This window comes from Podarcis melisellensis (assembly GCF_964234715.1).
Source record: "Podarcis melisellensis genome assembly, chromosome: 3".
Lineage (NCBI taxonomy): Eukaryota > Metazoa > Chordata > Lepidosauria > Squamata > Lacertidae > Podarcis > Podarcis melisellensis.
This window is the reverse complement of record NC_138530.1, coordinates 106,350,678-106,374,518: the sequence shown is the minus strand read 5'-3', so window position 1 is coordinate 106,374,518 and position 23,841 is coordinate 106,350,678. Positions and strand designations below refer to the sequence as shown.

Below are 23,841 nucleotides of genomic sequence, written 5' to 3'. Positions count from 1 at the left end.
GAAGATTTTTTGGCCACCTGTTGGAGACATAATCTTTATGCAAGTTTGGTGAAATTACCCTCTCAAATTCCAATTGGTCAAAAATTTATTATTAAGTCAATCTCTCCTCCCCCACACCCTCAGCCATGTACAGTGGTTAAGTACTTAATTCATTCTGGAGGTCTGTTCTTAACCTGAAATTGTTCTTAACCTGAAGCACCACTTTAGCTAATGGGGCCTCCTGCTGCCGCTGCACGATTTCTGTATTTATCCTGAAGCAAAGTTCTTAACCCAAGGTAATATTTCTGGGTTAGTGGAGTCTGTAACCTGAAGCGTATGTAACCCGAGGTACCACTGTATTCAGTTTAATTATACTCTAAATTTTCAGAAACGTTATTCAGATTCATTCTATTTGCAGTGAACTGAAATTAAGCAGGATAGGCTTCGCTAGATATCCAACAATTTCACAGGCCATGAGCAATCACCATGTCTATTTCACCACCAGCATTAAAGCAACAATATTGTCTGGAATCACCAAAACAAATTTAGAAACATGCTATAAGCCCTAGAAATAGTTTTAAGTGCAATCACAGCAACAACAACAAAAAATATGTTCCTAATCCTCAGAAAAGCAATCTGACTCTGGCCAATCATACAGCACCCTCTAGCAGTCATTTAATGGAGTGTACCGAAAATGCACTGAAGTGGTACTGCAGCTTCCCTTCTAAAGCTGGCTGGGGGTAAAATGATTGGCAAAAGAAAGATTACAAAGCACAATTACTAGAGAGTCAGTGAGAGTAAGCTTGTTTAGCAAAGCTATTAGGTCAGCAGCTTATAAACTGCGTAACCAAGGAGAGGCAGAGATGAAAATAATTAAGAATAAGTATCTGAAAGTGAGACTGACAGTATACTGAAGTTGCTGAAGCTTTTCAAATGCTACACCACCAGTTACACTATTTAAAACCTCCTTAGCTCCAGAGATGATATTTTGGCTGTTATGCAGATAAAAATCCAGTGTGACTACGATTCTTTAATTTGAACTGTATCCAAGTGTTTAGTGGCCTAGATCCCACTGATTTGATTGTTTTCTTGATTGTGTGCCTGAAGTTTCTCAGAAGAAGAATTCCTAGGAAACAGTTTACTCACTTGTTGCCATGACACCTGGAGGGCAGGCAGGTATCCCGTGATCCACTGCCCATCTGAAAGCTCCTTCGCCAACTAAAAAACTAGCAATGAGGAAAACAAAAGGGGTGGGGAAGACAGACTTTGACTAGGGATGTACTTCAGGTAAGGTTAGCTGCAGCTAGGTTTCTGTTTATCATGTCAGGAAACTTCACAAACGTAATTCAATTTACAGGTTCAAATTAAGTGAATAACCCCATACATGATTACTCAGAACTCTGCCCCTCTAAGCTCATTGAGGCTTACTCTCTAATAATACAGCCTTCCCCAGACTGGTGTCTTCCTGCTGATTCCAAACCCTCATCACCAGCACCTAGCCAGCATAGCCAGGGGTCAAGAATGATGGGAGTTAATAGTCCAACAACATCTGGAGAAAACCAGGCTGGGGAAAGCTAGTCTAATGTTTTGGGTTACAGCCTAATCCACCTCTTCAAGTTAAGAGGCGCTGGTCTTTAGCCTTTATTTCTGGAACGTTTAAAACGAGGTGGAAACTAGGAATTAACAGTAAAAAAAATGAACACAGAATTATTATGAGAACTTTTGTTGTTACAACAGGCATAACAGTCCTAAGTAATGAAACAATGAGAAGTTCCACCCCCCCCACACACATATTCAGATGAGTTGCTCGCTACAAGTTGCTGCACTTCTTATTTTTGTAAAATGAAACAGCAACAGTTGTCCTCCTGTTTGTTGTTGACTGTAGAAGGCTCCAAAGATGGGTGTTGTGATTCTTTTGTTCACATGACTAGCAACAACGAATAGGTAGCCAATTATTTAGGCCAGCTACTATTGCAACTTGCTTAATCACTGGTTATTAACACAGCACACAAAAATGTATTCTGTTTATCTTAAAACCTGCCACATACCAATTACCGTGGAAAAGCCCAGATTTTTGTATTCTGGGAAAAAGTAAAAACCATTTCATAATACCCCCTGCATCATTTTGCTACTCGGTTGTTGCCTCCTCAAGAGAGAAAAACCCAACTATTTCAATCCCTCTGTGAAGAGGAGTATGACTGAACACGATCCCTGTAGAAAACAGCATTGGGATATGACATTGTTTTACCCCTAAGGGCCAGGGGCTTTAAGCACTTTAGGCTCTATACTCTATCATGTCCTGTCTGCTAAGCTGAAGAGACCTTCCCCTTTGTCAACATTCTATATAGACTGTTGAAAAACTTATTTCAACCTGATTTCTCTGGCAAGATTTTTCACCTATTTTTACATTTATAGGTGTATGATATAGCATGCAAGCTAATCAGCTTGAACAGGATATTCAGACCATAGTTTGGCTATTATTAAAAAATTATAATAACTTCTTTATTCTTTCACACTTGAAAACTATTACATTTGTAGCGAATGTGAATAATTATAGTTCACCTTCAAATCTATACAAAAATTAAATCAATGTGAAACCATTTTCTCCTCAACAAAAATGAGAGCATATGCTGAAAGTTTAAAACTCTGGAAGCAAAAGGAGAGCACAAATGTAACATTTCACAACAACAAGCTATGTTTAGCTTTGAGGTCTGATTTATTGGATTTTTAATATTTTGAACCCGAAACATCAGAAATAAAAGCTTAGCAGTGTAAATATCTGCATAAACAACCACAGAGGAAGAAGTTCAGACTTAGAATAGAATATTAAAGATAAAAGGCAAAGTTATGCTATTTACAGCTGCAATAAGCGTGCAAGATGTTCCAAGATCAACAACAAAGCCAGTCCTCATCTTAAAAGCACGCTATTACTGATGCACACTAAAAAGCATCAGCCTTCGTTTAATAAGAGTAACTTTCAAATATTGTATGCATTACTGCCCCAAATAAGAAACAAACAGAACAAAGTAATTACCAAGGTGGAATTCTGCCAGCAGACAGCTTTCCTTTCTGCCCTTCACACAACAATCTATTTGCCACGGAAACAGGATTTTTGATTCCTAGGAACAGGAAGAAAAGTCATTTAAGGAAATGGTCATGCAGTACTCCAGATAATTTTAATTACCTTGGATTTAAACCAATTAACAAGTTATTGGGGGGGGGGAGTTCATTTATTCCTTGGCTTTACAATTAACATCTCAAAAATAAGCCTTATTTTAGCACCCCAAACTCCAGAGATGTCAAATTAAAAACAGAACAGAGACTGGATAGATGAAGGCAAAAACCTTAAACTAATAACACAGAAAGGGTGAAAACAAAACATGGCTAATAGCCATCAAACAATTATTTTGCACAATGCCTAAAAAGATACAGTGCTTGCTCTTTGTCACATGCAATCCTATCCATGTAATAGGATCTGAAGTAACATCATGCAACATGTTTATAGTGTATTAGGACTCCAACTACATACTCAAATATCTTTTTGAATCTAAACATTCCGTCTTCTAGAGCTTGCTCAACATACCACTGAGAGCGCCAACTGCTCCAAAATTGAGTGATTTTCCATCCATGATACTGGCATCACATTCTATTTCACCCAAAAGGTTTAGGTTAGACCCCATTCCTGCATTAGTAAAGGGTGAATCCTGTAAAGAAATGTAAAGAAAGAATGCATGAAGGCAAACGATCCATAATTATGCATATTATCAAAGGAGTTAAATGATGAGTACTGGGGCCAACTGGCCTCCCAGCACATGCTGTTCATCCCACCAGCTGAAACTCAAGTTTCCTAACAGGAGAGAAGCCAATGAAGGGTGCAGAGTGAAGAAGAAGATGCAAAGGAATGGCAGGTGGATAAAAAAGCAACTGTGTTTTCTGCCTTAAAGAGGGCTAGGATGGGAAGTATTTGAGACACTTTCTGCCACAACTGAATTATGAGACCAAAGAAATAATTTCAATGGATTCCAAACATGAAAATTGGCAGAGCACACGAAGAGTGTGAACTGCGGGGGGAGGGGGGGGGAGAGACCCTGGTAACAAATGCTAAAATTGCATCATTATTTTAGTGTCAGACTTCATTCAATATACTGGATATAGCTCTAACACATAAACATGCATCCCTGCATTATCCACCAGAGATTTCGTCTCTCTCTCCGGGCAACAGTATGCCAAATATAACCTAAATAAATATGGGAAACAAAATGTGTCTGTACCTGTGCCTGCAGAGAAAGACAAAGATAAACATGTATAGGCAACTCCGTTAACATGCACTGTGACCCAGAACGCAACCCCCGTGCAAACAGGGAGTTGCCAGTGTACAGTTTACCATAGATAAAAAGAATTTGATTGCTCCAGCTAAAAATGAAAAAAAAAAAGACAACTGTTTCTCAGTATAGCAAGAATAAGTCTTGTTCAGGCAGTTTCATTTAGACTTTTATGAATAAACTTAAGCTTTACATATATGCATGGAAAGTAATAGGGAACCTCATGCACCGTGCAAATATGTGCTCAAAGCTGCATGACATGTGAAGCAGGTTAGAAAAGAGGCTCCAAAGTAAACTGTCTATATATAGTTGTGCAACCAGAAAACAAAGGATGTGGCCAGAAATTAGCCAAATCTGTGCATACTGTCCAGGATCCTAACTGTTGCATTTGTAGTGGGGGCTTCTCAGCCACTACTCTTCCAGTAGGAGGAGGTAGTTGGGGGTTAATAAAGCTGCCACAATGAAATTTGCAATTATGGATATTTTGCATCATGGTGAAGAGAGATGGCCACCAGATATGCATTGCATAGAAGAATTTGAATAAGGGTCAGTAAGGTACACAGCTGAACGCAGGGCTGTGTGAAACGTTTGGGGACTTGCAAGCTGGATGATAAAGTTATGCGCTTAATACCTCTAAAATAAAGGATAAAGTGGTTTCTCCCAACTCCGCAAATTTGCCACCCTATTATTTTCTTTCTTAACTAGCCATTTTATTATCACATTTACACATCTCATAAAGGCGGTGTGGCTTAAGAAACAAGTCTGTCAAACTACTCATATGGAAGAAATTCTCATTTCCCCAAAACTACAAAGTAAGTAACATCTTTGAAGTGTGGAAATAAAGAGTATTTGTCATCATAACCCTTACGTAGGCCAACAGGAATCAGATAATCCACAGCTATGATTAAAGTACTTTGGGTTAGATCCAGAGCAAGTTAGTCGAACTCTGTCCCTATTGAAATCAGTTGGACTTCTCTTAGCCATACCTAACTTTTCACACATATTTCAGTGGAACCTTATTGCAACAAACTTACTGGTATCCCTTTTACTAGAAAATAAACCATATAACACAGAACAGTTAGAGGATGTTAATTATTCCAGCTACATGTTAGAGGACATTCGGCACAGAAACATGTGTGTATACCTTTAAGAAGTTTCTGGGATTAATTGGCTGCAGGTGACCGTTGCTATAAAGGAAAAAAGCTGAGTTTTGTTGCCTTGCCTGCAGGAATAACATCCACCAGAGCTTGTGTTTATTTGTTTAGTAATAAAGTCTTCGTTTTTCCGTTTGGTGTTTTTACACCTATGTCTCCTGGAGTCACTCTGTCCTCTGCCACCGGCTGGCATCCCCCTCCAATAGGTTATGGGCCCAGTCCCCAGTCTTGAGTGGGCAGAGACAGAGCGTGAAAAGAACCCAGAGACTGGAAGCAACTCAGCGTTTCTCAAGCAGCTGGCTGTGTGAAGGCATCAGCAGGGAGTGTCTGTTTGGGACCAGGAGCCGAACTTTTCTTCAAGCCACGTGTGAGTAAGAACTGAGTGGAAAGCTGAAGGCTGGGTGGTGCCATGGCTGGACTTGGAGCTGGAGCTCAAGGGGGAGCTTCCTATTTTCCAGTAGAGAAACTGGGAGAGTCCAATTATATGTCATGGAGTTTACAGATGCAGGCGTTTTTAAAGAAAGAACAATGTTGGACTGCAATTGTTAACCCTCCTGTAAAAGAGGATGAAGAAGTAGATGAAGCAGACCAAAGGCTGGAGGACAAAGCCTATGCCAATTTAATTCTGAGTTTAGAGAAGTCTCAGTTATCTCATGTGCGAGACCTTGAAACAGCAAGTGAGATTTGGCAAGCACTGAGAGCAATACATATTAGAGACACTGCTGGAAGCAAAATTACTCTAATGAGAGCTCTGTACCGAGCCAGACTAAGTGAGGGTGAATGTGTTTCAACACATCTTCAAAGAATGCGTGATTTATTTTCACAGTTAAATGAACTTGGGGAACATTTTTCTGAACAGAGAAAAGTTTATATTGTGCTGTCTTCACTTCCTGAGTCATGGGACAATTTAGTGATGACTCTGGAAGCAATCCCAGAAAGCCAATTAACAATGCATTTCTTAACTGGCCGTTTGCTTGATGAGGAGGAAAGACGCCATGAGAGGAAGGCCACAACCCCTCACCGTAACTCCAGAAATGGGAGGCAGTCCAGTAAAAGATATGCAACTGATGAGGAGCGGCATCCTAAAGAGGTTGTAGACCACAGAGAGGAAGCAGCGTTCACAGTTAGAAGATGCTATCGTTGTGGGTCAACCAAGCATTTAGTACGACAGTGCACTGTGTCTGTGGGAGAAAATACAAGACAAGGGCGGCCTGCGTTTGCTGGGAAGCGAGGAAACAGGAAGAATCGAATCCAGTATGTTTCTGCAGCAGTTCGAGGCACCAGTCACTACGTTGGACAAGACTGGATTTTAGACTCAGCAGCAACAAACATTTTTGTCAAGTCTGCACAAACCCTTGTAGAAAAGCAGCCTTGTAAATCTGTAAATGTAGTACTAGCTGATGGAACAGCGCATGAGTCAGCTGGAAAGGGTAGTGTGAATATCAACTGTTTAAGTACCAAGTTTACCAATGTTTTATGTGTACCAAGCTTAGAAAATAATTTGCTTTCAGTTACAAGTCTTGTTAAGCAGGGATTTAAAGTAACCTTTTCTGGTTCAGGCTGTAGAATAGAGAAAGCTGGAAAAGTGGTTACAGCGTCGCTACAAAATGGTTTGTTTGTTTTGAAAGACCAGCTAGTAAGTGAGTCTGGGGCATGTGTTAAAGCCTGTAATAGAGCCTTGCATGATGAGTGCCAGCATCTGTGGCATCGTCGTTTGGGGCATGCCAATTTCCGCAGTATTGCAAAAATGCCAGAATTAAGCAAGGGAATTAAAATGAAAAAATGTTCAGTTTTTCTAGACTGCAATACCTGCAAGGAGTCTAAAAGTAAGCGAGGGTCTTACCCTGAAAGTACTAGAATTAGCAAGAGGCCATTTGCTTTAGTACATTCAGACCTTTGTGGGCCATTTGCAGAGTCTGAAGGAGGAGCAAAGTTTTTTTTGGTTCTTGTGGATGATTATAGCCGGTATACTTGGGTATATTTGTTAAAACACAAAAGTGAAACTGGTCAACTGATTAAGAATTGGATCAACTATATAGAAAGGCAGTTTCCTTACAAAGTTACCCAGTTACAAAGTGACCGTGGAGGCGAGTTCATGTCTGAAGCCCTCCAAGTTTGGTTGAAAAAGCGTGGTATTTGTCACCGTAAATCGTGTCCTTTTTCACCTGAAGAAAATTCAGTTGCAGAACGCAAGATAAGATCTTTACAAACAATGTTAGATTCAATGCTATGTGATTCTGGCCTATCCAGGAAGTATTGGGGAGAAGGAATTCTGTGTGCTAACTACATACAGAACAGATTGTTTCATTCTACCATAAACAACACCCCTCATTTTTTGCTTTATGGAAAAAACCCCTTTTTGGACCATGTTAAAACTTTTGGTTGCTGGGCTTGGGTTCACATCCCAAAAGGACAGAGAAGGAAAGGTGAGCCCAAGGCAAAGAAACTTAGGTTTGTTGGCTATCAAACTTGGTCAAAGGGGTATCGTTTTGCACTAGGGCGTGGCAGAGTTGTAATATCAAGACATGCAGAGTTTTGTGAGCAAGATGGTTGGGTTCGTTTACATGGAAATTCAGAAGTTATGTTATATTCTGATAATACAGATAAATTTGTGAAATCTGAGGAAGATAAGCCACAAATTAAAGAAAGTTCTGAAAGTGACAGTGATGAGGATTCAGGGGATGAGGATCCCAGTACACAATCTCCTAAAGCTGAACCAATTTCTCCTGAGCAGGATGAATCAGAAGGGGAAGATAGTTCAGAGGGGGAGAGTGTTCAAGTTAGAAGGTCACAAAGAAGCAATAAGGGGGTACCTCCAGAAAGGTTTACTATACAAGAAGCTAAAACTGTTGATGTGAAAAAGGAACCTCGTGATTATGAGGAAGTTTTAAAGTTACCACACCAGGAAATAGTAAGGTGGAAAAATGCAATGAAAGCAGAAATGAAATCTTTAGCAGAACACGATGTCTTTACCATTGAGCCATTGCCAGAAGGAAAAAAGGCAGTGGGCTGTAGATGGATGTATAAAATAAAACACTTGGCAGGTGGTGATGTTAAGTACAAAGCCAGACTGGTAGCACAAGGCTTTACTCAAAGAAAAGGTGAAAGCTTTGATGAAACCTTTTCTCCTACTGCAAGGAGTGAAAGTGTACGCTTATTGTTAGCTCTTGCAGCACAACGTGGGTTTAAGGTAAACCATTTTGATATTGAAACAGCTTATCTTAACGCAAATCTGCAAGAAGAAATTTTTATGAATCAAGCGCCAGGTTTTGAGGCAGGAGAACAGAATTCTGTATATAGGCTGAACAAAGCAATTTATGGGCTCAAACAGTCAGCTAGAAATTGGAACGAATGTCTTGATAATGCTTTAAAAAATCTTGGTTTTAAAAGAAGCTTAGCTGATAACTGCTTATACACTAAAGGAAAGGGTGATAAACAAGAATTGTGTTTGTGTTATGTTGATGATTTGCTTTACTCTACAAAAGGTGACAAGCAAGTGAAAAAATTTGCAGAACAACTAAGAAAGGAATTTAAAGTAAGAGATTTGGGGCCAGTAAAAAATTATCTCGGTTTAGAAATTCAAAGAACAAACGATGGAAGTTTTTTGTTGAGTCAAAAAGACAAAATAGTGGAGTTACTTGAAAGAAACAATATGCAAAACTGCAAGGGAATAAAAACCCCAATGGAAATAGGTTTTTTCAAAAATGAAGAAAAATGCACAGAACCTGTAAATCCTGAAATGTACCATTCAATAATTGGAAGTTTATTATACATTTCATTGTGGAGCAGACCAGATTTGAGTTATGCAATTGGAATACTAAGCAGACTAGTAAGCTGTCCTACAGAAAATGCCTGGAAAGGTTTAAAACGTATTTTCCGGTATCTAAAGCAAACACTTGATTATTGTTTAAAATTACCATCTTCAGGGTCCACAAAATTGCAGTGTTACGTGGACAGCGATTGGGCCAACCTGCCTGATAAAAAATCAATTTCTGGAATGGTATTTCAATTTGGAGATTCTTTGGTAGGATGGAAATCCAAAAAAACAAACTATAGTGGCCACATCATCAACTGAAGCCGAATACTGTGCATTGTCGGAATTATGTAATGAAGTAAAATTTTATGTTCAGATCCTCAAGGATATAGACGTAGAGTGTAATTATCCTATTCAAGTTATGGAAGATAATCAAGCCGTAATAACCTTGTCTGGATCTGACCTGTTTAGAAACAAATCAAAGCATTTAGAAATTAAATACCAAAATGTAGCTGAAAATGTAAAACAGAACCAGATAATGCTGAAGTATTGTGAAAGTACACAAAATGTGGCGGATGTATTTACAAAAGCGTTAACCCTTGAAAAACATACACGACTGGTAACAAAGTTGGGAGTTGCAGTGTGTGATATGTAAATATGTTCTTTTCTGTTTAAAATACTATTGTTTCTGTTTGAATGAGAGGGGGTGTTAGAGGACATTCGGCACAGAAACATGTGTGTATACCTTTAAGAAGTTTCTGGGATTAATTGGCTGCAGGTGACCGTTGCTATAAAGGAAAAAAGCTGAGTTTTGTTGTTTTGCCTGCAGGAATAACATCCACCAGAGCTTGTGTTTATTTGTTTAGTAATAAAGTCTTCGTTTTTCCGTTTGGTGTTTTTACACCTATGTCTCCTGGAGTCACTCTGTCCTCTGCCACCGGCTGGCATCCCCCTCCAATACTACAAACATTCAGTTCCATAAAAGACCAAACAAAGCCTTGAAAACAATGCCATTTTTAATATGAGGCCATTAATCTGCCCAAGTTGCACTGTCGTTTCTCCTCCTCCTCCCATCCCAGCCTCCAAATTAGGGAGTAACATTTAAGGACACAACTGATTTCATTTCTTTAAAAAAAAAAACCACACAACAACTTTGCATTCCCTAAGCAGTATTCAAAACACACACAATCCTCCCAAACAGAATGATCATGGGTTTGTTCTGGTGAATAAGCAAGATCAATCCATCACAATGAGAGAATAAAGATTAAAAACATCAGCCAAAGCATTTGTCAACCAAGTCTTCAGAGCTTAAGGCATAGATTATCACACTGAGAATGAGAATTATGTCATCACTGACTTATTTCCATAACAACTGCAGTTGATAATTCTAATCATATAGTGTCAAAATAAATTTCTCATCACATGTACTATCACTTACATTTCTTTAATATTTTCCATCCAATATTTATTTGCAAATATATTGGCAGTTTCATAACTGTGCTCAGTGCTGTAACACCTCAAGAAGTTTCTGAATTCTGAGATTCCAGCACAGCTTTTCTTTGCATGCACATATCATGGCAAGACATAGCTAATTGTTGACTGGGGACACGGGGCTTCCCTTCCCTTGTGCAACTGGAAATAACCATCAACAATCCCTAGCTTAGTATTCTGTCTGAACTGGAGATATTGGTTTGGTTTGCTTCAAACAAACTACAAAGAGTAGGCAAGGGTTGTTCCTGCCTTCATGTTGTGGTTTGTTTGGAGCTAAACAAAACCACAATCCCTGGTGCAGACAGAACACTAAGCCACAGATCATCGATGCTCCCACATGCACTACGGAAGGAGAGAAGCAGCAGCAGCATCTCCACACTCACAGAGCCATTAACTAGGTTTACCACGATATGGAAACTGGGCCACTATGTGCTAAACGTCAGTTCAGTGGCCATGGATATAGTTTGATTAACACCTGCTTGCTCATACACATGGCATACGATGCCTAAAGACCAATCATTAAATAATTACAGTTATCTATCTCTCTATGAACTGTCAAAAACAAAATCTCAGGCCTCTGGGACATATAAAGTTGTTGGTTTTAGATATATTTATATACATGCATACAGAGAGAGAGCTTCTGCGAAAACAAATCCTTACTGTTGCATTTATGAGACTGTGTACAAACCTATTGTAATCACAGTAATAGCAAGCTAGAAGTCCAGTGAGCACTTCAGCCTCCTTCAGGAAAGACAAAGCTATAAAAGGCTCTAGAATACAACCTACTGCATTCCCAAACACCTAATAGTGTGGCTGACTATGAGCCAGAGGCACTTTGTGGTACAATACAGAGACTCTATCACTATAAGCAAGCACTCTCTCATTTCTCGCATTTACTTTCTCAAGCACTCAACTGGCTACTTACAATTACCATATTTTTCGCTCCATAAGACGCACTTTTTTCTTCCTAAAAAGTAAGGGGAAATGTCTGTGCGTTTTATGGAGCAAATGCGTGGTCCCTGGACCCGAATTGCTGAGGGGCAAAAAGGAAATCATGCTTTCTTTCTTTTTTTTAGAAAGAGGGAAGGGGGTGTTGAAACAAAGCCGCTGATCGTTTGCCAATCGGGAGCGAGATAAGGGACGCTAGCAATAAAGGAGGCTGCCTGGAAGGGGGGGAGGTAAAAGCTCATTGATACTCAGGATTTTTGCATTGGGTCACCCCAAATTCTCCATCAGATCACATAGCATGTCCATGGCTACAGCCTGCACCCAAGAAATCATGCACCCACTGTTTCGTGGGGCCGCAATGGCGCAAAAACGTGGTTACAAAGCACAGATCCACATGGATCCTCAGGATTTTTGCATTGGGCTACCCCAAACTCACCGTAAGATCACATGTCTATGGCCACAGCATGAACCACAAAAATCATACATCCACTGTTTCATTCAAAATATTTTTTTCTTGTTTTCCTCCTCTAAAAACTTGGTGCGTCTTATGGTCAGGTGTGTCTTATGGAGCGAAAAATGCGGTATATGAAAAGAAGCCAAAGGGGGGCAGAGACCAATAAACTGTATCTGTTTTGGAAGTATATATAAATACTAACTTTTTAAAATGTGGTTACGTAATTGGTCTCCCCAGTTTGGAGAACATTTGACAGTATGAATACCTATATCCTAAAAGTGTCAATAGGCAATGGCCATTAGGACCTTCAGCATTAATCTTGAAAAGTTGTCAAGTGTCAATGGAAGGATGATTGACATTAGGGAAGCCGAATGGAATGTTGGGCAGAGCAGAGTGAGTGACAGGGTGGGGTTCGGAAATGACAACTAAAAGGAGAGAGTGTCTGCGAGCAAAACAGACAAGAGGAATGAAATGACAGAGATAATGAAAGCACATGCATAAAAGCACAGATGTTGTGGAGAAGACTTATGTTATGATACTGAAAATATGAGAATTCTGTGTATAATGACTACTTGTTTTAGATATTATTTTCCATAAGCGAATATATATTTATGTTTTAACTGTCTATTATCTGGTCTGGCTCGATTCCAAGGTGACTGTATCTCACTCTATGTGTCTTGCGTAGATTTACTAGAGGAAGAATATAAAGAGAGAGACCTACTGCTGCCAGTACATGATGGCAGAAAGTACTTTAAGGAAAGTCTGGACTCACAGAGCAGCTGAGGGACTGAACTGGAGACAGGCTCTGGGAACATCACAGGATTGTAGAGATGGAAGGGACCACAAGGGCCATCTAGTCCAACCCCCTGCAATGCAATAATCTTTTTGTCCAACATAGGGCTCAAACTCACAATCCTGAGATTAAGAGTCTCTTGCTCTACTGACTGAGCTATCCCACAACCTCAGTAAATGACAGCACCATATGAATTTCTGTTCTCTTCCCATTTCTGTTCTGCACAACCCAAATTACAACTTCAATTTATCTCTCTACTCTTGCTAGAAGTGAAACATTCCTCAAAACCAAACTGCAGGTGGTATTTTACATCTGCGAAGAAACACTGAAATGGTTCAATAAATTAAAGTTACACAAATAACTGGCAACTAATTAACAAGCAAAATAAGCAGATCAGATCAAAAGCCTGTGACCAATGCAACGAGGCAACTTCTTAAATTAGCACATTTCCTCAGATGTTCCAAAAAACCCAAAGATATTCTTTTTATGAAGATCAGTATGGAAGCCTTGATCACAGTGCTGGAAACAAACTCATAATGACAATTCAAAGACTCAGTGGGTTACAATATGCCATGATTAATGGTATACTGGATTGAGCTGGAGGAGTGTCTCTGGTAAGGGATATATTCTCTGTCCCAGAAATATCTCTGTATTGTTTGAATTAAGCCTTTGAATAAATTATGGCATTGATGTAAAACAATTTTCAGCTATCTTCCCTTACCAAAAAACCCCCCTTTGTAAATTCACATGGGTTAAAAAGGTCAGTTAACTGGACTGTGGAAGATTGTAAGTTATTTGGAAGATAACTCAGTTCATACAAAACAACCTCTGCAAGAGGGTACCACCCTGCTTGTTGGTGTAAGCTCATGTCAAAGTGTTGTCAGTACAAATCACAGGTGCATTCCATAAAGAACAAAAAAGTCACCCAAAGCCTGTTTAATTGTGGTCCCACTTGATGAGGTGTTAATGTAGGACTGACCAAGGGTAAAATCAACACTAGCTGCCTATTTCTGGGAAGACAATATCTCTTGGTGGGGTAAATGCAGGACCTACTGCAATTGCCACTGAGGAGTGAAGGAGTTCATTTTCACGATAATGGTGGTCTTCCTTAATGGAGTAATGCAGGACTCACCAGGAGGCCAAAAAGGAACCAGGAGAAAATGACTAGGGAAACCACCACCACCCCAGGAAGTAAAAACAAACAAAGGCAACACACAAGGTGTGGGTGGGTGGGTGTTTGTGGGGAAACACAAACATAAAAAAACCAAGAAGTAAACAACAAACCTGACAAACACAGCAAGGGAAGAGGAGGAAATGGCAAACGTAGAGGGAAAAAGGGAATTTTCGCCAGATAGGCAAAAGATCCGTCCTATTCTAAGGCAGGGAAGATCTGGAGGGCATGATGACTCCTCCTGCTAGAAGAGGAGGCATAAAAAGAGAATGTCCTCCAACACAACAGAAATTCACAGTAAATAACATTTTCGCTACAAACACATAGCGTGCTCCTACTTCCGCTTCTCCCTGAGAAGGGAGGGGCAACAAACCAGGATTCTTAGATTAACATTACATTCAAATGAGGAATCATGGTCTGTTTCACTTCAAACAAGCCATCATCTGAAGCCAAGGCTCACTGCTTCTGGTTTGAGAAAAGCACAGCACAATCCCCAAGTGTGTTTCTAAGCCTTTGATTGTGGTTGTTGCTCTAACTTATTAGCACGGTGCATCAAAGTTGATCTCCATGTTCACAGTGAACCATTAACCATGCCTTACTAGGATGAGCGAATGTAGTCTAGGTCACATAACTGGGCACTCAAGTTATTATTATCTGAATTTATTAGATGCCTTCTCTTGCCACAGGCAACTCAAGCTATCCTGTCTTGATCATGTCCACAAAAGTCGCCATAGTCTTCCACTTTTGCTCCAACCAGTCCTTACATCATCATGTGATGATGTAAGGACTGGTGCTTTCCAGTCCTTTTTTTCTGGGGGTACACAGGGGTATGAATGCCCCTAAACATTTTGTGCATCTTTGTACTTTTGTCCATTTACTGTATTTATTTTTCCCAATTTGAACTATAAAATGGTGATTTTCTTGAGTCAAAATGAGAGTACCCTTAAACATTTTTTTAGGAAAAAAAGCACTGACCCTTTCTATTGATAGTCACCACAGGACAAGCAACTTGGGGGAGGGAGTTGATGCCTTAGTAGAAAGGGTCCTCATTGGAAAATGGGAGTGGCAAACCGATGCAATTCAACAAAAAAGAATCTTTTGGTATGTTAAATTTTAGGCTATGCTTTGAAGCCACTGTGTTTTAATCACAGATAAAATGTTAGGGCACCACAGGAAAAACGTCACACTCACTCCGCTCAAAATAGTCAGAAAAAGAGTAACGCCTACGGAAAATGGTCTTTTCTCTACACTTTGTCAATTACCATTAGAAGAATGAACTCAAATATATCATTTAAATACCAATGGTATTAGCCCAGTGTTGTAAGACTACCTATGCTTGTGAAAGAAGGGAGGGAATGATTTGAAAATTTCATTTTATGAGCTGCAATCATTAAAATAAAGTCACATATAAAATGTGAAAGATCTGCTAGGAACTTTTATCACTCTTTTATAGCAGCAATGCATGTCACTGCCATCTCTAGTATTCTTCAGCTTAGACTTTCCAGTCCTCCAAAACGTGTCAATACAATATTCATCTGTTTAGAAAGATAAAAGTTCTCTTTCACTCGGTAAAAAAGGAGAGAGAAAAAGCTAAGAGAAATGGCCAGCCATCCACAAAGCTCAGCACAAAACATTTTTCAAATAAAAATAAAAAATTAGGCTAAGCAACAACCGAAGCAACACACTCTGCAATAGAGCAGGCATAAAAAATAATAATCAAAAGTACTCCAATAGAGAAACTGTCTCAGCACTGCTTTCTTGAAAGTTAACACCATGCACTTGACTTGATACTATATTTTATTCCAACTGAAATTATTCACAAGTCCTCCCTTTATTTCTACAACAAGAAGAACAATCTTGTTGTGTTTAAGCAACAACAGATAACTGCAAAACGCTGGTCACATTTATCTTCTCTGACCAATCTACAAAATGTCATGAGCAAGGCAAAACTTTGCATGTGATGTCTCTGGGAATGCCAAGAAAACTGACCAATTCTCCAGGCTGTCCTGGGCATTCCAACTCCAGAAACAATGCAGAGAAATTCACATCTGATTAAGGTCCACATAAAAGGGGGGGGTGCTTTTCAGCTTCTCAGGCCAGATCCTTATTACGATTGGCCTCCTGGGTCAAATTTGACAGATGGGCCAGGTCACTCACTTATATATCACACAGCATTATGACATCATATGATTGACAGGTGGTTGGAGCCACCCACCTGTTAAATATGCAGCTGTGCAAGTCTTCCCCATCCCTTTTAAACTCCTGATCTCGGAAGTTAAAGTGGGGAGTGCAGGGAGACTTGCACATGTTATAAGACAAACCCCATGCTTCTATTTCAGCCTGAATTATGAACACAGGGGCTGTCTTAAAGCCTTTTGCAGAAGTGCTGTTGGAAGTAGTCACCCCCTTTTCTTTTAAATGGAGAGGAGAACTGCTTCAAACTGCGTTTTTGAGAAGTGCTTTAAGGCAGCCCGTTATCCCATTTCAGCTGAAACAAGAGAAGCAGGGCTGCTTTACATCACTTCTCAAAAATGCTGCTTGAAATTTCTCCTGTGAGCAGGCAGCAGAGGCTGCCACCCACCCACCCACCCTCCCTGCTACAGGGGAAGTGCACAAGGTGCTTCAAGAATGCTTTGAGAAGCACCTTACTCCCCGCTGAGAACTGGCATGTAGCTAATACAAGATTAAGCTCTGTCCTCCTGCCTGGCTGACATCACCTCCTGCCTGGCTGACATTAGCTAAAGCAGCCCCCCGCGACCCTCTCCCGGCTGGAGAGGTGACGCGCGCTTATGGCAGGAGCCTCCATAGGCGCGCGTCACCTCTCCAGCCGGGAGAGCACGCACGGGGCTAAAGCAGCCCCCCGCGACCCTCTCCCGGCTGGAGAGGTGACGCGCGCTTATGGCAGGAGCCTCCATAGGCGCGCGTCACCTCTCCAGCCGGGAGAGCACGCACGGGGCTAAAGCAGCCCCCCGCGACCCTCTCCCGGCTGGAGAGGTGACGCGCGCTTATGGCAGGAGCCTCCATAGGCGCGCGTCACCTCTCCAGCCGGGAGAGCACGCACGGGGCTAAAGCAGCCCCCCGCGACCCTCTCCCGGCTGGAGAGGTGACGCGCGCTTATGGCAGGAGCCTCCATAGGCGCGCGTCACCTCTCCAGCCGGGAGAGCACGCACGGGGCTAAAGCAGCCCCCCGCGACCCTCTCCCGGCTGGAGAGGTGACGCACGCCTATGGCCGCTGCTCCCTGACCTGCTCTTTGGGGCTGGTGGTGGGCTTCCCCCGCCAGCCCCAAAGAGCAGGTCGAAAGGAACCTGAAGCCTGGAGAGCGAGAGGGGTCGGTGCGCACCGACCCCTCTCGCTCTCCAGGCTTCCAAGGTAGCCGCCTGAACGCACCTTAAACGACACCTTGTTTTAGAATGGGAAAACAAAAGGGGGAAAATTCTCCCACTCTCTGCGCAGAGCCTCCTGCCGCTTCGCTGAAGGGGCGCTGGGCAGAGAGCAGAAGAATTTTTTTTTCCTTGTTCTCCCCCCTCTAAAACAAGGTGCGCCCTATTGTCCGGTGCGTCCTATGGTGCGAAAAATACGGTAAATCACAGCAGATTATCTTCTCAACATGCAAACTGCTATGTCCAATTCACAGAGTAGCTGGCTGCATTTCTGTGAAGTCACATCGTCTGGCACAAGGAGCTTGCGTTCTTTCTGCACAGAAAGTGAGCAAAAAACAGCCAGCATACCACAAGCAAATTGTCTACTAGCTCATAAAAGATCAATAGAAACTCCTGCTCCTTGACAAGTCTTTGAAGTGATGCCTCTTGGACTGGCTGGAATCCTGTGTAATCGACAATATGTAAACTCAGCAGAACCGAGTGGGGAGCAGATGGGAGGAGACAACTGCCTGAAAAGGCACATCATCTTTCCCCCTCTTTCTCACATTCAAACAAAATCAGATGATTTGTAGTCTACTCTGTAGAAGTCTCTGTAAAAAGGGGTGTAAAAATAAAAAAGTTACTCTCAGTCAGGAGCTCCTTATGCATTCCTCTACATTCAGAGACTTTCCTATCAGTATTACAGGTACTGGTAGCAACATTGATAAAGGCCCTGATCTACTATTGAAGAAAAGTTCCTTCTCAACTCCATTAAGAACTCATATGATTATAGTTCAGCCAGAATGGAAAGTAATGTTTTCCTCCTACCAGTTGTAAACCCTTGTTTATTCACAGTTTCCAAGATCCCCTTGGAACTGAGAAATAAAGACGAAATATCAAGAACTGAAAGAACTCAAGCCAGATCTTTCCAAATATGTTTTTCCCCCAGCAACATCTGGGAAGGTTCCCCACAGCTGGACTAAAGGGCAAGGTGGGGCACTGTGCATATTCCAACTGATACATTTCAGCATCCAATTAAGCTTTAAAAGGCAGAGAAAGACATGCAGGGGGGGAAAGGTAACCAAGTTAAAGAAAGTGGATTCTATGGGGAAGTTGTGGCAAAGCCATTCTCGTAGTAATGCTTATTGCTAGGCCTCCAAATATATTTGGGAGAAGACTTAAGATTGCTTTCCACCATTGCCAACATGGTCACGGGGTGGACTACCACTGAATAAGACCAAAGGGAAGGAAGAGCATATAGAAAACAGCAGGTAAGGTGAAGAGAACCACCAAGGGACAGAGAGAGGGAAGAAGCAGAGACCAAGGAAAAGGAAGCAGACAAAACTGGCTCGGAAAGGAAAGCTCTGTCTGGCATTCACCCATCTATTCAGAAACAACCCATCTCATCTGCAGTATCAATTTCCATGCACATGCCAACCATTTGATGGCATATTCGTAATAATAGCTAAAGGTTTAAAGCTTAATATTTCAAATCATATTTAAGAGACAGTGAAGTACCTATACCTCCTATGAACCAGAGCTGAGTGGCCAAGAATTGATATCTGAAAGCATTCGATTAGGAGCTAATTCTCTCTATGTAATCACCCTGCACAACCGCAGGGACTCAGCACATTTTCACTTTCAAACACAATAACCTGACCTATGGGACAACTGTAATTCCAGTACTGTTATCCGTTTAGTTATTCATGCTTTTTAAGTTCCTCAGAAATACCAAGTGATATTCTACTGCACTTTTTAAATTTAACTAAAAAAACATGTTTGTTTAAATCATACCACATCTTTAGGGTAGCAAGATTAGTTGTTCCAGGTCTCACCTAGGGAATTAATGTGGTGTTTTGTTATGGCATTGTCCCTCATCTTATGAGAACAGATGCATGTCTTTATTGAAAGCACATTAGGAATTACTAGTGGCTCCCCACAACGATTAAAGCAGACATTCAGGAAGCAAACCCTAACTGCCAAAGAAAAAACAACAAAAAGCTGAAATGCCACCTTCCTTTCCACAAAAGGAATGACACCTGCAGCAATAAAAAGTAGAAGCAGACAGAAAAATGAGGAGGGAAATCATAATCATATTAAAATTGCTCTTTTACATATGAAAGACTTCTAGCATTGGTTGCAAAGTTAATGCATTTAATATAGGGCAGCTGAACAGAAAAATGTGGTCAACAAACTGCAACCAAAAGAGTGAATGCCTGAATAAAGAGAAGTACCTCTAGTTCAACTAGCGCTGCAGTCACTGCATCTGTTACAAGAGCCCCAGCCTGTAGCTTTTCAATTGCCTAGAAGACAGAATTTTTAGGATATAAAGTTTTACCTCTTATTTTTTTACATACTAAATCTTCTATACAGAAAAGGCCAAAGAGTCACTTGGTCCTGAGACAGACATTACAAAACATAATTATAATCAAGAAGGGTGCAGGGCAGGGATGGGGAACCTGTGGTCCTCCAAAGTTGCTAGACTTCATCAGCACCAGCCAGCCTGGCCAATGGTCTGGGAATATGGGAGCTGCAAACCACTAGCATCTAGGGGTTCCCCATCCCTGGTGTATGGAGTACTCTGAGAAGGGAAATAAAGGAACTACTGTAAACACTTATTTCACCATTATTAAATTAAGGCACCACATAATACCAGTAACTCTGACTACATTGTATTTCACATATTAATATAACATTAGGACATTAAAATACCAACACTACCATTGACACAGATAAAAATGGAATCCCCCCCCTCCCAGTTTCACTGCATGAAATAGGAAACAAACCAGTCAATAATGAGAAAATAATTTTCAAATTATGGATTTGTAAAAAAAGCATACTTCTGTTCTGAAACAGATTTCCACCACACCAACACTGCATTAACCTAATGCCACACCGTGGGCGAACAAAATTTTATAAGGCTTGCTTTCAGATTAGACATTTCTGTCCAGAAAGTAGAGTGAAGTGAAATTCCAAATACAGCAACTAAAAGCAACCCAAACATCTGATGGACTAGGAAGGGGAGAGGATCTACAGGGAACATCTTCCACTGATGTTCTAACATTTGCACTGGCTTACTATAACACTGAAGACACATCTGAAGATTTTTTTAACCAACAGGACTCCAAATGATGGAGATTACCTCTGGGCCTTCCTCACTTCCTATCATAATTTCTACAGACTGTTGAGCTTGGGTTCCTAACAATGACACAAGGAGATATTCCCAATTGTTATTCCCCAATTTGAGAATTCCTTCCCTCCAAGGGGTTCAAGAAAGCCCAAGTGAGAAGCAATACAAAATCCCACTTCAACTCAGAAAAATATTTTTATGGCTGTTTCTAAGCAAGTTCTAAATATGTAACTATATAAATAAGGTTGAGATTTTAAAACTCTTAAAACATATTAAATAGTTTTAGCTGAAGTTAAAATACAAGAGGCAAGGAAGCTGGTTACTCTTTAGTCAGTGCAACGCCATCTAGGTCAGATACTATACCAAGCGTAATAAGAGAAAAAATGGAAATAAAATAGTTAACAGTGCAACCATATGCATGGCTACTCAGAAGTAAGTCTCAATGACTTCAACAGGACTTACTCCTATGTACATATGTATAAGAGTCGGCCCATGTAGAGCTAATAAAAAGACAATTTGTGAAGATCAAAAGTTTATAAAAAGCATCTTGCAAAATTAAGAAGAAAATTAAGAAGAGCAGAAAGATCAAGGCGTTTCAAGGTGTTGAAGCAGCTGAAACACTACACAAGTAACTTAAGCATTCCATTTTTTTTCTTGCACAGGATGATGACTTTCTCAAGTATTGTGAGAAACTGTATTGTAAAAATTAATTTCAAATATTCAAAGTGACAGATGACACTTTTGAATTTCTAAGTTATATATTTACGGGAGGGGACATCCTTGTGTATACGTGGAGAAAAGAGTAACATTTCAATTCTGTACTTCATGAAGAAATACAGCAACATGTTCTAAAAGATTAAACACTTGCTCCAAAATTAGCAAACTCTTACCTTCCTACATGCTCTTTTGCACACATGCTTATATTCTTTGGCTTTGGATTCAGAATGATACCCTGCACCTAATATCAAGGAAGATTTGAAGGGAAGAGGGGAGAGAAGGGATTAATTCAATTAGTTAGACCCTACCACTTTAGCTAAAGTTAACGGAACTAACCTTTCCTCACCAATATAAAATACAGCCCAGCTGCTTTCTGGAGCTAACAAGCATCCATCCCATTAAAAGTTCATTCATACACACTGCCATCAGTGGGGGAACTGCCTCCACCTAGTGCAATCCAGCAGTATAAGAACATGCATGTACACAGTGCAACCCCAAGAATAGGGACTGAACATGTAGGTCTTCAGCACTCAGTCAGCACCTGGCCTCTAAGCAGAGTGCCAGCTGCATCAGAAATACCCACACACACGCCTAACGCTAAAGTGTGAAGCTGCACCACCATGCAGAAGCAGCTCCCACACTGGGCCACAAATGTAAAAGGGGCCCAATACAGTTTTTGTTTTCAAATGAGAAAGCGCAGGAGAATATGATGTTAAACATAGAATGAGATGTCTCCAGCTCAAATGAGAAGTGCAAAGATATATGCATCGTATTTCCTATCTTAAATGAGATCAAGCATAGCCCTGAATGAGAGCAACTTCCTGCATATCAATTTCTTCTCTACCCCCCATCTTCCCCCAAAATATTATACACAAATTTCCTATGGGACACTGCACATGCCTTCACCTGCATGGACAAGTACAAATCCCACTCGTCTCCCTTTCTGAGCTTGCTTTGCTTCGTGTTCCTTCACCATCTCCTCTACTGCAGTGGCGTGTGAAGATCTGGAGGGTAGAACTTCTACTGAGCTTATCCCCTTTTCCATGCTCATACTTCAAGGTTACCATCTTCTGTGGAGAACAGCATACTTCCATCCAAGAGAAAACACAGCTGAGGACTCTCCCTGAAAAAAATGAATAAGCATACAGGATTGTATTTTTTCTGTCCATAGGAGTTTTCATGCAGTATATTTTTGTGAAGGTACTACCATTCCATGTAGGATGACCACACCCCTCAGTACAAAAACAATAGGAAACACCAGATAGTAGCCTACAAACGTGACAGCGCTGTACAATATAGTCATAGCACATATCTGACTTTTCTATTGTGCTAATAAGCTGGCCTTTAAATAAAAACAGAAACAAATATAGAGAGCAGTTAGATTTTTAAAACCGCCACAGAAAACTTTTAGGTGCCTTTTTAGTTTGATAATTCTAATGGGAATGTTTTACAAATGGAATATCACGATTCTCTCAAATAAAAAACCCAGGTGTCCTATCAATTTAAAAATAAAATTGAGTCACCCCAAAATAAGGGGCTTCCTTCCCCTTCTGAAACTCCACCTCTGCCACAAAACCTGACTATTAGAATGTTAACTATTTCAGCATGTCCTTTTAGGATCTCAAAACCTACTGCAACATTTTGACAGTGAAGTGCAGCAGAACGTTATTAATGCAAATATCATAGAATATTTTATTGAATAGAATCATAGAATTAGAGAGTTGGAAGGGACTTCGGGGGTCATCTACGCAGGAATCTCAGTCTCCCATCCAATTTGAAACCACAGCAGAGCCTGCTTAGCGTTGCAAATGTAGCGGTAGCTTTATTGCTGGACCACATATATTCCTTTTTACATTAAGTCTCCCCCCTCTCTCTCTTCTCATGTTATATAGCATTTACTTCTCAGCAAGCCTGCCTAAAGCAAAGCACACACTGGGAAAGGTGGGAATAAACGCAGCACCATCCCCATCTCATCGCACCCGAGGCGACTTCAACACAGGCCAGCAAACCTTCTCAAGCAACTCGGTCTTACTTAAGCTCAGGAGAGCTGCAGGGCGCAGCTGGGCTCTAAGCAGCCAACAGAGACCAAGGTGGCGATGGATGGTCCACATGAATGGCCACAAATCGGGGGGGGGGGGGCTGGGAAGTTCCTCAGTCACATGGCAGGAGAAATGTCAACCGCCATCTCTACTCTGAGAGGGCTGTAGCTGGAAAGGGCTCATCCACGCGTCGCTATGGCAACGGGAGCCCCTGCCTGGGACCCGACGGGAGCAGCAGCGCCAGGACACGGGGCGAGGAGTCGCGGCTTCGGCGCCTCACGTCCCTCAGGAGAGGACCCGGCGAGGCCCTGAGTTCAAGGCGCTCGGCTCGAAGGCTCCTGCCTCGCTTCCACCCCTCAGGCACCGCGGACGAGGTTCCCGCGCAGCCCCGGGGCCCGGCCCGCCCTGCTAAGCTCCGCCCTCCAGCTCGCCAAGCGCTGCCCTCCTCCGTCAGCGTCTGGAGACTGGGGAGCGAGCGACCGGCGACGAGGCCGGGCTGGACCTAGCGTCGCTCTCTCTCGCGCGCGCG

At 41.4% G+C, this 23,841-nt stretch overlaps 1 protein-coding gene across 5 annotated transcripts in view; it reads right to left on the bottom strand.

Annotated features, from left to right (window-relative positions):
* The window catches only part of TASP1 (taspase 1), a 70,832-nt gene that overhangs the window by 36,253 nt on the left and 10,738 nt on the right, over positions 1-23,841 (bottom strand). For 2 of the 5 annotated variants that reach the window (XM_081906427.1, XM_081906426.1), the window contains exons 2-7: positions 22,180-22,396; positions 21,447-21,514; positions 19,661-19,729; positions 3,563-3,683; positions 3,014-3,098; positions 1,126-1,205 (exon numbers count right to left, since the gene is read on the bottom strand). In XM_081906427.1, the coding sequence (XP_081762553.1) occupies positions 1,126-1,205; positions 3,014-3,098; positions 3,563-3,683; positions 19,661-19,729; positions 21,447-21,514; positions 22,180-22,324 (568 nt within the window). In that variant the 5' untranslated portion in view covers positions 22,325-22,396. Of the gene's footprint in view, positions 1-1,125; positions 1,206-3,013; positions 3,099-3,562; positions 3,684-19,660; positions 19,730-21,446; positions 21,515-22,179; positions 22,397-23,305; positions 23,805-23,841 lie in introns of those variants that run through there. The other 3 variants (XM_081906428.1, XM_081906425.1, XM_081906429.1) reach the window with 3 other exon arrangements.